Genomic DNA, 12647 nt, shown 5'->3' on the forward strand with positions numbered 1-12647 from the left:
GGTATTTCCCAACCCAGAGCTGGCAACCCTACTATCTCTGCCTGAAACTATGGAAAGCTGCTGCCTGTCAGAGTAGCCAGGGCTGACCATGAGAGATTGGGTTCCCAACTCCACATTGGGAAATTCCTGGAGATTTGGGCATGGATCCTGGGAAGGGAAGGGACCTCAGTGTATAATGCCAACCATTCCAGCCTGGGAAATTTATTTTTGTAATGTGAAGATGAGTTGGAATTCTGGGAGATCTCCAGGCTCCACCTGGAGGTGGGGGACCAGATGGGAGACCAACAATCTACCTCTGTATAAGGCAGGTTCATGTGTTCAGTCCGGAAGGGTTGCAAAGCAAATGACTGCCTTCAGTGTGTTCTTGTGGTACACAAATTTTGAACTTGCCTTCATCTACAGTTATTGGTGACTACACTCTGCCATATAGTGGCAGTAGGAATACTACATTTGTGACACGTTCCACTACTTACTAGCTTGCAGGGGCCAGTTCTTTGACATACTGTAGATTTGTGGCAAGTATAAATTTCAGTCCACCCACCCAAAAATCATGTCTCTGTGATAGGGTTACTGAAATCTGTTATTGTGTCTTAAACATTATAAATGCATAAAAATTACAATCCTCCAGGAAAGTTACACAAATTGTTACAGAAATAACAAGTAACTTACACATGTGAAACCTACACACAAAAATCAAGTTGTAATCTCATGTAGAAGTAAAAGAGGAAAGAAACGGCTATCTTCTCATTTCAGGTGTCTTCGTCCAATCTTTCCTCATATACAACGTTTTGCAACTTGTACTCTATTGCAAAGAAATAAAGCATTTCCTTTGGTCTCAATCATCTACTCATTTACGTTATCTGAAAACGTAAATTAGAACATTGTTTTCAGTTGTGAAACTGTTGCCTTACAGATGTCAGTAACCTGGCACTAAAGGACACATTTACATAGTTATATTTGGAAAAGGGATGCTTATGTTTATATGTATCATATTGGAAATGTGTACACCAAGTAGTGATGATCTGCTGAAATGGGAGGAGTCCAGGAGTCTGTCTACCACCTTCCTCTCAAATTACTTAAATGCCATGTTAGATGGGAGAATCCTTACAGTAGTATCAGGGCTGGATGCAGGCCATTGGAAGCCTAAGCGCTGAAAAGATTATGGTGCCCCCCATATGTAATACAGAATAAAAACAAAACCATATTTTTTTTAAAAAAATAACACAAAATCTACATGGATGCTGAAAATAAAATAGCTTCTTTGTAGATTTTTTGAAATATCGAATTCTTTCAGAAAAACATTTTTCTCTCTTTTTTGGAGCCTCCCCCTGCTTTGCTGGTGCCCTAAACACATGCTTAGTCCACCTCTTGAGTAATCCAGTTGATAAGCTAGGCAGACCTCTCAAGAAGCTAACACACAAGACTTCCGTTAGATATTTAGAAGGTCTTTTCCTGTTAAAACAGCTTTATATTTCATATATTCTGTTACTTATGCTTGCTTTTACATCCTAGGTTCTTCCAGAAATAATTAAAACTTATGTGTTGTTTGATTTATCAGAAGTTGACTTGCCTCTGAAGAAAGATGGTTTTACATCAGAGGGGACCACACTGGAAGCCCTACTGCGTGGAGAAGGGCTTGAAAAAAAGATCGATACTAAAGAGGAGGACACTCTACAAGAAATCCAGGTAATAGCATGCTCTTTGGTGCCTGGTCATATTTCCAAGGTACATCCAGAGCATGTCTTCTCCATGTCTCTTGGCACACATTCAGGCAGTGCCCTTCCACCCCTGGTACCTGGCATTAAAGTAGCAGTGGTACAAGCGGCATTTCAGAAGCATAAGCCTATTTGCAGTGCTTATAAGCTGCTGCTTTGGGTTATTTATTTTTAAAATTTGGTCTTTAATTTTAGGACACTGTCATGATCACACAGACAGACTTTACTGGTGACATGACAATTTCACTGTTCCTCGGATTAGGAAGCCTGATTTGAAGAAAAAAGGCACAGAAGCAGCTGCTGATTGGGGACAAGCAAGATGAGATTCATAGAACATTTTGCTCCCCCCCCCCCCTCGCCCTGTTCCTCCATCCTGCTTTTCATGCAAAAAATGTTCCATTGCAAACACCTGGCACAGCCCTGCTTCATACACTCCTTGAGTTCTTCTTTGGAGCTTCCACACTTGCAATGGCCTGATCTGTGTTGCTCGCTGTCATAACACATGAAGTAAATATGTTCCTAAAATCTGCTTTCATCTGCTTTTGCCCTTCTGTTAAGGATCTTCTGTTGCTCTAGATTTGTGTTTAGTTACTGCTCCTTGTTTTAACTACAGAGGGTTTTGGAAAATGATGAAAATGCAGACGAAGTGAATGAGGAGGAAGAGATGGAAGAAGATATTCCAAAACGGAAGAACAGGCCCAGGGGACGGGTAGGTTGCCTTTACCCGCATTGAAAGAACCATAGAATTGATATTTATTTGTCTATACATGTACGTATGGATTAATGTGTTATGTGACCAAATTTATCCAGTATAAACTTAATATCTTTGTGGTATGCCCCCTTTTGTGTTTTCACTGTCGGATTTTGCTTTCCTCTGTTGTTTACAATAAAAGCAAAATTGCTGGAGCTGTATAAAACAGCATATACATCTGGGTATCAATACTTGTGCGCATAGCACAACATTTATTATTTGGTGCTCATTTTATCCGCCTTTTCAGAGGAACTAGAGCTGTATCTTTTCCCTTGGCAATCTCTCTGCATGGAAGAGCTGGCTATTGATCAGTTCTCTCTGCATGGCTCTGCAGCTGGAGGCTCTCAATAATCAGATCCCTTGGCAAGAAACCCACACAGCGTGAAGACAGGGACACATTCAGAGGCATCTCAGCTCCCACTCTTCATCCGGTCTGGCTGTTCTGGCCCTCCCTTCCCGCTCTCTGAACAGCGGCAGGAGACTCTGAGGACTGAACGAGCACCGGTCTCTGCAAGCCTCCAGTAGCAGACTCACAGCAGGGATTTCTTTATATTAGCCAAATATTCACACATCTCTTTGCAATGGGGAAATATCCATCAATCCTGCTAATAAAAGGACCATATGGAAAAGCAACGTGGTCCACTAGATCAGGGGCCTGTAACCTGTGCCTCTTGAGCCGAAGGCGGCTCAGGACGGAACCAAATACGACTCTAAAAAATAAAATGGATTCTTATTTATTTATTTATTTATAGCTCACCTTTGTTGCAGATACTCAAGGAAGATCTTTACATTAAGGTGCCTCTAAGGGGCAAGTGGGATAATAAAATAACCAATATGTGAAGGGAATGGCAGGCAAATATTTTTATGGGACCAAAGGGTTTTTCACAGAGGTGTTTCACAGAAAGGAAATGGCAGGTGATGATCCAGGCACAGATTTCTGCCAGTGCACTAAAAAAGGAACTTCTGTGTAAGACCTCATATGTGCCACTCTCTAATAAAGGACTCACAACAACCAGTATTTGAGCAGTAGAAACTATATGGATTATTAATCTACATGTTAAATTGTATATTTTCAGTTTTGCAGTTATGGATGTTCTTATAATGGTTCTTTGGTCATCTCTTGCTCTGAACCCCTGCGCTAGATTGTAATGGATAGAGCTCAAATACAGTAACCTATGAAGGCTGAAGGAAATGAGCTGTGCCACAAGCTGCATGCCTGAGTGAAATCCATTAGGACTTCTAGCCAACTGGGCTATCTCAGCTGTCAGCATGCATGCGAGATTTGGTCGTCCAGTTTTGAGATCACGCTCATTTGCTTGCTCCCTAGCTTATTTGTATAATTCTGAGGTGACAATGTGATATGCCAGTCCTTCTTTTTCTCGCCTAATAGCCTTATATTAGACCATGAAGAAAAACTCTATTTATTTATTTGGCTCTGTGTGTGCTGAAAGCTTGGCGGCAGCTGACAATTCTCAGGCATATAAACATTCCATTTAATACAATATGCTCATAATTGTATTTGAAGTCCCAGCTTTCTTTCCTTTTTATTCTAACCCTAACCCTGAAAACCAAAATATCTTAAAATGTTTCTGAAAGGCGTGATTGGGCTTTTACCTACCACCAGGGAGGTTAGGGTTGCCAACTTCCAGGTACTAGCTGGAGATCTCCTGTTATTACAACTAATCTCCAGCCAATAAAGATCAGTTCACCTGGAGAAAATGGCCGCTTTGGCAACTGGACTATGGCATTGAAGTCCCCGCCTCAAACCATGCCCTCCTCAGGCTCCACCCCCAAAACCTCCTGTCGGTGGCAAAGAGAAACCTAGCAACCCTAAGGGAGATGGAGGTAATGACCTGAGCAGCCACCTGGAATGTCACCTTAAGCACACTCAATGCACTTTGACCCTGGCATGCAAAAAATACCAAGTGGGCAGAGTGTAGGGTTGCCAGGTCCAATTGGGCTTGCAGCGTGGAACAGGAGGCAGGAGCCTTCCCAGGAGCATGCGGCGTATCGATCCCCCCTTTCTGCTTCTTCCCACTGACCATCAGCTGGTCTGCGGGCAGCCCAGTTGTGGCGGGCAATTGCAGTTGGCAACCCTAGCAGAGTGTGTGTTCGTATAGAGGTGGGTATCGTCTGATCACTGAGACAGGAGACATGTGAGAAGGCAACCTCTGATATAGGCTGCACTTAAAAGTCAATGGGAGAAAGCAGTTCAGACACAGAAGCTCTTGCGTAGTTTGTTCCTGGCAGCCTGTCCCTGGTTACAATATTTACAAAAGGTAAAATTGAACAAAACACCTCATAATTGCTTCCTTTTGAATTTTAGAATGAATAACTAGTCCCCCTCCCCATCTGTTACAAGGAGACCGTTCCTCCAGATTTTCAGAAGGAGTCTTCTGTGGCCTATAAATGTCTGGCTGTTTCAGAGTACAAATGTGGAATCAAAGGCACAGCTACAGAAATAATGCAGAGGAACTAATGTGCTGGTCATTCCAAATTTGTGCACGTCCCTTTCTTTCCTACAGCGTGATTTCATTTTTAATCTTGGGCCCCTTCATCTGTCCTTCTGGCAAGCATCCCTGTTTGGCTCCATTTGAGCGCTCCAAGGCTGTTCTGCTGCAGCTTTCAGGCAATATACATCAATTCCTTGCTATATAACGGCAGGAGGCTGAAGGCAGCCGTGGATGACTGAATGCCACATACTGAAGCACTGACAGCAAACACGTGGCGTTCAGGTTTGAGCCTCTGGGGTGGCTGTTGATTTGCCAGCCCCCCTGAGGCCAGCCATGAAATTATTGGGCATGTTGGAAAAGAGAGTTGAAGGCCAAGGAGATATAGTTTCCCAGAGAGCAATTTAAAGGACTTTGTTGTCTAGAAATGACAGGAAGAGCAATAAGGCCTGAAATTCAAGGGTGCGTGCTATAAAACACACGCATATAAACATGTATATTTGGATACAGATTTTGCACACCTCTTAATGAAAGACATTATTCCCTGTGCACACTTGGCAAAAATCCAAGGAGCAAAATAAGAACAACAAAACAACCAGGTATGAGTATGACTGGGACATTTTAAAACTACTTTTTAAATTTTATTTAGGTTTTGAAGTTAGTGCATTGAAAGGATGCACAGGGCTTGCTCCCCCACACTAATGCTGAGTGCTGCATGGTACCTATGCTGTAGCACACTGGAGGAGGAGACATGCATGTAGAGTCAGGCGGACTTGATTATCTGGGCACTTGTGGCTGGCTACTGATGAGCAATAGCATTCTGCACCTCTTGTCCTTCTGCCTGGAGAAAGAGCCAGGAGAATAGAGGCCTTGGAATTGGGCTGCCTACATTGAGAAGGCTGAAGGGGCAGGTAGCCTCCTCCAGAGGAAAAATGAGGATTGGATCGTTTGTATAATGAGGTTAACAGGAGTTGCGGGCTATATTGAGGTTAGTAGCCGTTGGCAGTGAATGAGCAAGGTGGGCATTTTTCTTTATTTTTTTGGAGGGGGGGAGCAAATCAGACAATTAATTGGGGGTGGTTGTTTTGGAAGAGGTACCCGTTTTGCGGAGATCTGGACACACTTGATAAAATTTTTGTCAACCAATATAAATATATATATAAACACACACAAGGAGAAAATGCCCCATTTTTTCTCTAGGCAGTTGGCAACCCTAATCAGTATCTACCCAGTCCTAGTCTGACACACTAAGCAGTACTATACCACAGTTTCCTTCCATTAAATACTTAACAGGAAGTTCTGGGTTTTAAATGGTTGTGCAGCAGGTAGAAATTCAACCTGTGAGTAAATGTGCATAGTTTTGCAGCCTTAAAGTACTTAATAGTAATAAAGCATCTGCAGTCACCAGGGCTCCGCAAAAGAAAAAATGCAAGGCAGACACCCTGTCCATATTCTTCCCTCCAAGGGTCTCTCTGCCTCTAAACTCTTGAATCTTCACTAATTTATGGGCGGTGGCGGCTGAAGAGCGTTGTCTGCACCTTCGCAGACAATACTTTTAAAATAATGGTGGAGATTTACATTCACCCCCTTTTTTAAAGTTTCAGGTTTTTCTGCAGACCTAGGGGTCCCTTAAGTCTACAGAAACATATGTTGGGGGGTGAGTGTGCCCCCCATTACAGGTTGAAGTATCCGCAGGCAGGGGGCGCACTTCAGAATTAGATATATAGATATGGCTTCCCTCTCTGGTGCAGTCGAACTTCAGATCCAAAATACAGACAGATCCAAAATATGGACCACTTCTGGTCCCAAGCTGTCTGGATGTGCAATACTCAACATGCAGAACTGCTAGATTTGAGTCCAGTAGCACTTCAGAGACCAACATGCTTTTGGGGGTATGAGCTTTTGAGATTCAATGCTTCCGTCATCAGATACAAGTTGGAATGAAGATCTCTGAGTCCTTATATCCCAGTCAGCAGGTGGGAGGGATGCTGCAAAAGAAGGGACTCAGGATGCAAAAGTACTGTGCACATTTTAATCAGCTTGATTAGAACAAAGGAGAAATGCTTAGGGACAGAAAATTTGTATCTGTAGTGAGATAAGAATCCTGTGTCCCTGTTCACCTTTGGGGGGGGGGCATGGTTATGAATTTGAAAATTAACTCAGGTTCAGCAATCTCGCATTGTAATCTCTCCTTGAAGCTTCTCTGCTTGAGGACTGCCACTCTCAGGTTAGCAATGGAATGTCCTGGAAGATGAAAATGTTCTCCCAGTGGGTTGCTGAGTGTTATGATTTTTAATGTCAGGTTTATAGCCATTTATTCTTTTGCATAGGGACTGAATTGTTTGTCCGATGTAGAGAGTGGAAGTTTTGTAACATTTGATGCCACTACAGATATAAGGATTCAGGGATCTCCTTTCTGACTTGTATCTGATGACAGGAGCTTCATCTCTTAACAGCTTATACTCAAAACTCTTGTTGGTCTCTAAAGGTACTACTGGACTCAAAGCTAGCTATTCCTAATAGATTTACACATAAAACACTAAAATACTCATGCTACGATGTGGCATCCTGTTATGTTCTGTGATATCCAAACACAGAAAACACATTCCTATGTGTGCAGAGACTTCTCCATTCACTTCGGCTGGAGTAGCTCCGTATCTGAGCTCATTGTTTCACCAGTTCTTACTTGAAGGATAGGAGAGGCATAGATTCCCTGCATGGATAGAATGCTGGTGTTGGAGTGGGGTACATTTGTACTTCCAGTTTGTGCAATGGAAGAGCATAAGTCACCCACACGGTTTAACAGGATAGTGTAACAGCTACAAGCTTAGGCAGTGGTCCAGTGACACAAAGTGCCACTAGAGTTACATATGGTCTCTTACAAAGCTGCTGACTGCGGTCTGGCTCAGCGATAAGTTCCTCACATAAAAACTGAGCTCTCAGAAATGCCTGTCCGTATGTGCCAGCCAGCCAGCCTGAATTTGGAAACAAAAACTATACGAACAGCATATGTTTTCTATGTCATGTGTTGTATATCTGTGTCAATAATTTATAGCACTCAGTCCAGTATTCAAGTAGTATATCACAAAGTATTGTAAAAGGTTAAGTGGCAGTGAACTAGTCTTAGCAGTTAAGATGCATGCTGAAGCAGACAACAATGGTTAAACAATCATCTTGGTGCCTTCTAGCCTGCATGGCTAAACCTTCTTGTATACAGGAATGTCAGCAATTTAAGATGGCATGATGTAGTTTCGGATTGAAAACACTTCAGGTTTTGCAGCTGTTCTGAACAGCATGCAGTGTTAGAACACCAACTGTCAGGTATTCCATCTTCATATAACTTCTGTGGAATTTTGCCGATTATGCTCAAAACAGGGAAGCAGACCAGTTGTTGTTGTGGCATCACTCCTTTGGTCTTCATTACAGGCTCGAGGCTCTGGAGGTGGCAGGCGAAGGAATGACGTTTCTTCCATGGATGACCATGATAAACCTTACGTTTGTGACAGTAAGTAGTGTCCAGATCCTGCACTCTGCTTTCAGCCTGATCCAGCTACCTTTTATATACAATTGGAACATAATCTTTATCCCCCAGCAAAAAAAAACAAAAAACATTTTGTTGCTCCCTGAGTTATTTATCAGCCACTACCATTGCTATTTTTGCATGAGGGACTGGAAATGAAACCCTCAGCAAAAGCCCACATCCCTTGGTACTGCTATGGCTCATCTTTCTTTCACTGCTTCTCTTGTGGTTTTCTGTGCTTTTGTCTCCTTTGCCACCTTTATGAGTCACGCTCAGTTTCTTTCTCTGGTTTTGATGGGGCTAAAGTAGACGTTAAATTGGAGGACTTTAAATTGGAGGCTAGTAACAGCCTCTCCGCTTTTTTGGTTTTTAATGGAAAGCAGCTGCAGGAGACTTCTGGTTCAAATGAAGGAATGGTGGAGGCCAGGGGATGCTGCTATGCTTTCCCTTCAGGCCATTGTTCCCAGGACTTATAGCTGCTTTTCTACCAATGGGGGAAGGGAAATGCAAATATCTGCTGCTTGAGAATGGTTCTGAGTGGGAAAATGGCAAGAGAGAAAGGGTTAAGCAACCTCCCATGGGCTCTTTTGCGCAAACATGGCAGACTCCGGTACCTGTTTTATTTTTAAAATTGTAGATTTATTAACTTGTCCTGTGTAACATGGAGTTTGTCCTTATACTTACAAACAGAAGTATACCTAGTTGTTTGCTTCACACCATTTAACAAACCCCTTTTTTTCAAACATATTTTTCAACCAAAGGTCTAAATCTCATTTTACTCTTTCTTTGCCTCATGGCTTGGGCAGAGCTGACACTTAATTGATGGGCTGCTATCATGGAGCTATGCCAAGGTGCTCAGTTGTACAAGGCCTACTCACTTTGGGTTCATTCTGTAACAGGTTCTACAAAGAATGTAAGTGAAATAAGGTACACACAAATGATCATTAATTGTTCCTCTTTTAGAGATTTCCGTATTTGTCGTACTGTTAGTTCTTTTTTTCCCTTCCAAGCCTCTTTATTGGTGATATTATGTTAATGGCTTTCCCCCAAGACTGTGACTTTTGAATACAAGTTAAACATTAAGTTGTTAAGCATTTATCAAGTCCCAATCTGCCTGGACATAATCAGTAACCAAAGTTGTGTCACAAGAGTAATTATTGAACAAAACAATGTAGAATTCAGAGTTTAGTCTTCAAAGCTATCTCTCTGCAAGAAAGTGCAAGGGGACAGCCATGGGAAACATCAGATAAGCCTTGTTATAAGACTAGGAGGTACACAATTGTTTTTGTTGCAAAGGCTTTGTTCCTTTTCATTATGTTCATTATTTACACTTATTTGTTTCCATTGTTAGTTTTTGTTTCTACTTGTTTCAGAAGAAACCACTGCAGAGTGCATTAGCAATGGCAGCTCCAGTACCTCTAATGTCTCCCTTTCCCCCACCTCCACCCCAATCAGGGGGTTGGAGCACCAGGGCTGCTACTGGAGAAGCGCTAAGCAGCTAAACGGTGCTTGTTACAAATATGTTATTTAGAAACCAGGGTAGCTGGGTCAGATGCTCAAAGCTACAATACAGTCTACTTAAAATGGTAGAGACCAGATTGAAATTAACTCAGAGAAGACCTGTGGGAACCTCAGAAGATTGAGCAAATGAATCTGCATAATTGTAAATAATAACTGAGATCATATATAGAAACAGATGTGAGCTCACACCATAACTGGTTTGAATTTCTTCCTGAATGTCAGCAGTCCTCAGTGGAAAACTAGTTACTGAAACTTCCATATGCATTTCAGAATTCATGTCGTGAATACAAGGAGACTGAGCCAACCTGGTTTAGATCAGCATATTCTGTTGGAAATGTTTCATCTATGAGACGTACTGTAGTCACCATTTGATGCTTGCACTATATAGTCCTGTTCCATTTATCTCAAACTATGTCTTAATTATTTTTTTCAGCTTTGAAAATGTCTACATAGCAATATGTGGCCCCCACCTGTGGATATCTACATCCATGGATCAGGGCCACACTTGATACTAAACAGATTTTTTGGTGAACTTGAGGTTACCCCCCCCCCCCAGGTTTTCAGAAAAATATGAAATCTTTAAAATAATACAATGGGAGGGGGGTTAAATCCCTCCCAAATAAAAAAAGTATTATCTTGCATGTGCAAACAACACACTTACGAAGATTCAGTGGCAGCGGCCATTGGGAGCTGCTCTGGACTTGCCCGTGGTAACGGCCATTGGGAGCCACTCTAGGATGTCAGGAGCTGCTCTGCAAGAAATCACATTGATTGATACAGTGCATCTCTTTAAATCAATGATGATTAGGGTTGCCAAACTCTGTTATAAAGATGTTGTTCAACATCTTTATAAATGATTTGGATGAAGGAATAGAGGGGATGCTTATTAAATTTGCAGATGATACTAAATTGGGAGGGGTAGCAAATACGGTAGAAGACAGAGCCAGGATACAGGATGATCTTGACAGGCTGGAGAACTGGGCTAAAGCTAATAAAATGCACTTCAACAAAGATAAATGTAAAGTTCTGCATTTAGGTAGGAAAAATCAAATGCATAATTACAGGATAGGGGAGACTTATCTGATCCGTAGAGTGTGTGAAAAGGATCTTGGGGTCTTAGTAGACCAAACACTGAACAAGAATCAGCAGTATGATGCGGTAGCTAAAAAGGCAAATGTGATCTTGGGCTGTATCAACAGAAGTATAGGGTCCAGATCATGCAAAGTGATGGTATCGCTATACTCTGCTCTGGTTAGACCTCACCTAGAGTATTGTGTTCAGTTTTGGGCATCACAATTTAAGAAAGATGTAGACAAGCTGGAACGTGTCCAGAGGAGGGCAACAAAGATGGTGAAGGGTCTGGAGACCAAGTCCTATGAGGAAAGTTTGAAGGAGCTGGGTATGTTTAGCCTGAAGAGGAGAAGACTGAGAGGGGATATGATAACCATCTTCAAGTACTGGAAGGGCTGTCATATAGAGGAGGGTGCCGAGTTGTTTTCTGTTGCCCCAGAAGGTCAGACCAGAACCAACAGGTTGAAATTAGATCAAAAAAGTTTCCATCTAGACATTAGGAAGAATTTTCTAAAAGTTAGAGAGGTTCCTCAGTGGAACAGGCTTCCTTGGGAGATGGTAAGCTCTCCTTGGAGGTTTTTAAGAAGAAGGTAGATGGCCATCTGTCAGCATTGCTGATTCTATGACCTTAAGCAGATGATGAGAAGGAGGGCATCTTGACCATCTTCTGGGCATGGAGGAGGGGTCACTGTGTGTGTGTGGGGGGGAGGTAGTTGTGAATTTCCTGCATTGTGCAGGGGGTTGGACTAGATGACGCTGGTTGTCCCTTCCAACTCTATGATTTTATGATTCTAGGTAGTAGCTGGAGATCTCCTTCTACTACAACTGATCTCCCGCCGATAGAGATCAGTTCACCTGGAGAAAATGGCCACTTTGGCAATTGGGCTCTATGGAATTGAAGTCCCTCCCCTCCCCAAACCCTGTCCTCCTCAGGCTTTGCCCCAAAAACCTTCCGTTGGTGGTGAAGAAGGACCTGGCAACCCTAATGACGATCAACTGATATTCTGTGGACAGCATTCAGTCCTCTCATTAAAATTTTGGAGGTTGCTTGCTGACAGTTCAACTGAAAGCATCTGTATCATCAAACTGGGGCTCTGAGTTGTCAAATCAAAAGCAGCATGTAGAATACTACTTTTAACTTGACAGGAAGACTTATAGCACGTCATTTCAAAAGTCTCCAGGGCATGCTAGAACTTTCTGCCATAACAGGAAGTTCTAGCATGTCCTGGAGGCATTTGTAATGGTGCCAAGGCCTTTGGGAGTTTTTTTTCCTTCATGCGAAGCCTTTCCATCCCTCATCCTGCCCCTCACTATTGTTAATCAGCTCCTTAACTGGGTTTTGTCACCCCCAGAAGTAAACTGTTTGCCACCCTTGTTCTTTGTCATTCCTGCAAACAGCTCTAGAGTTAGGTATAGTTTCAAAATGAACATATCGTTCATTCCCTGTTTAGTCTTCCTATTTTTTTTTTTTAAATGAAAAGGCATTTTCTAGAGCCTGAAGGTGATAATGGTTGGATGAATAAACTGAGTCAAGATGAGTGATGGGTTGATAGCTGATGATGTGGCTAATCAGGGATTGAAGGACCCAGTCAGCCTGCTTGGGATGGGATTGCACTTCC

The 12647-nt window shown here is 42.4% G+C and overlaps 1 protein-coding gene across 2 annotated transcripts in view; it reads left to right on the plus strand.

The window, feature by feature from the left end:
• The window catches only part of DPF3 (double PHD fingers 3), a 201272-nt gene that overhangs the window by 133543 nt on the left and 55082 nt on the right, over positions 1 to 12647 (plus strand). For both annotated transcript variants that reach the window (XM_056850839.1, XM_056850840.1), the window contains exons 4-6: positions 1559 to 1686; positions 2329 to 2424; positions 8343 to 8421. In XM_056850839.1, the coding sequence (XP_056706817.1) occupies positions 1559 to 1686; positions 2329 to 2424; positions 8343 to 8421 (303 nt within the window). The remainder of the gene's footprint in view (positions 1 to 1558; positions 1687 to 2328; positions 2425 to 8342; positions 8422 to 12647) is intronic.

This window comes from Euleptes europaea, chromosome 6 (assembly GCF_029931775.1).
Source record: "Euleptes europaea isolate rEulEur1 chromosome 6, rEulEur1.hap1, whole genome shotgun sequence".
Classification (NCBI taxonomy): Eukaryota; Metazoa; Chordata; class Lepidosauria; order Squamata; family Sphaerodactylidae; genus Euleptes; species Euleptes europaea.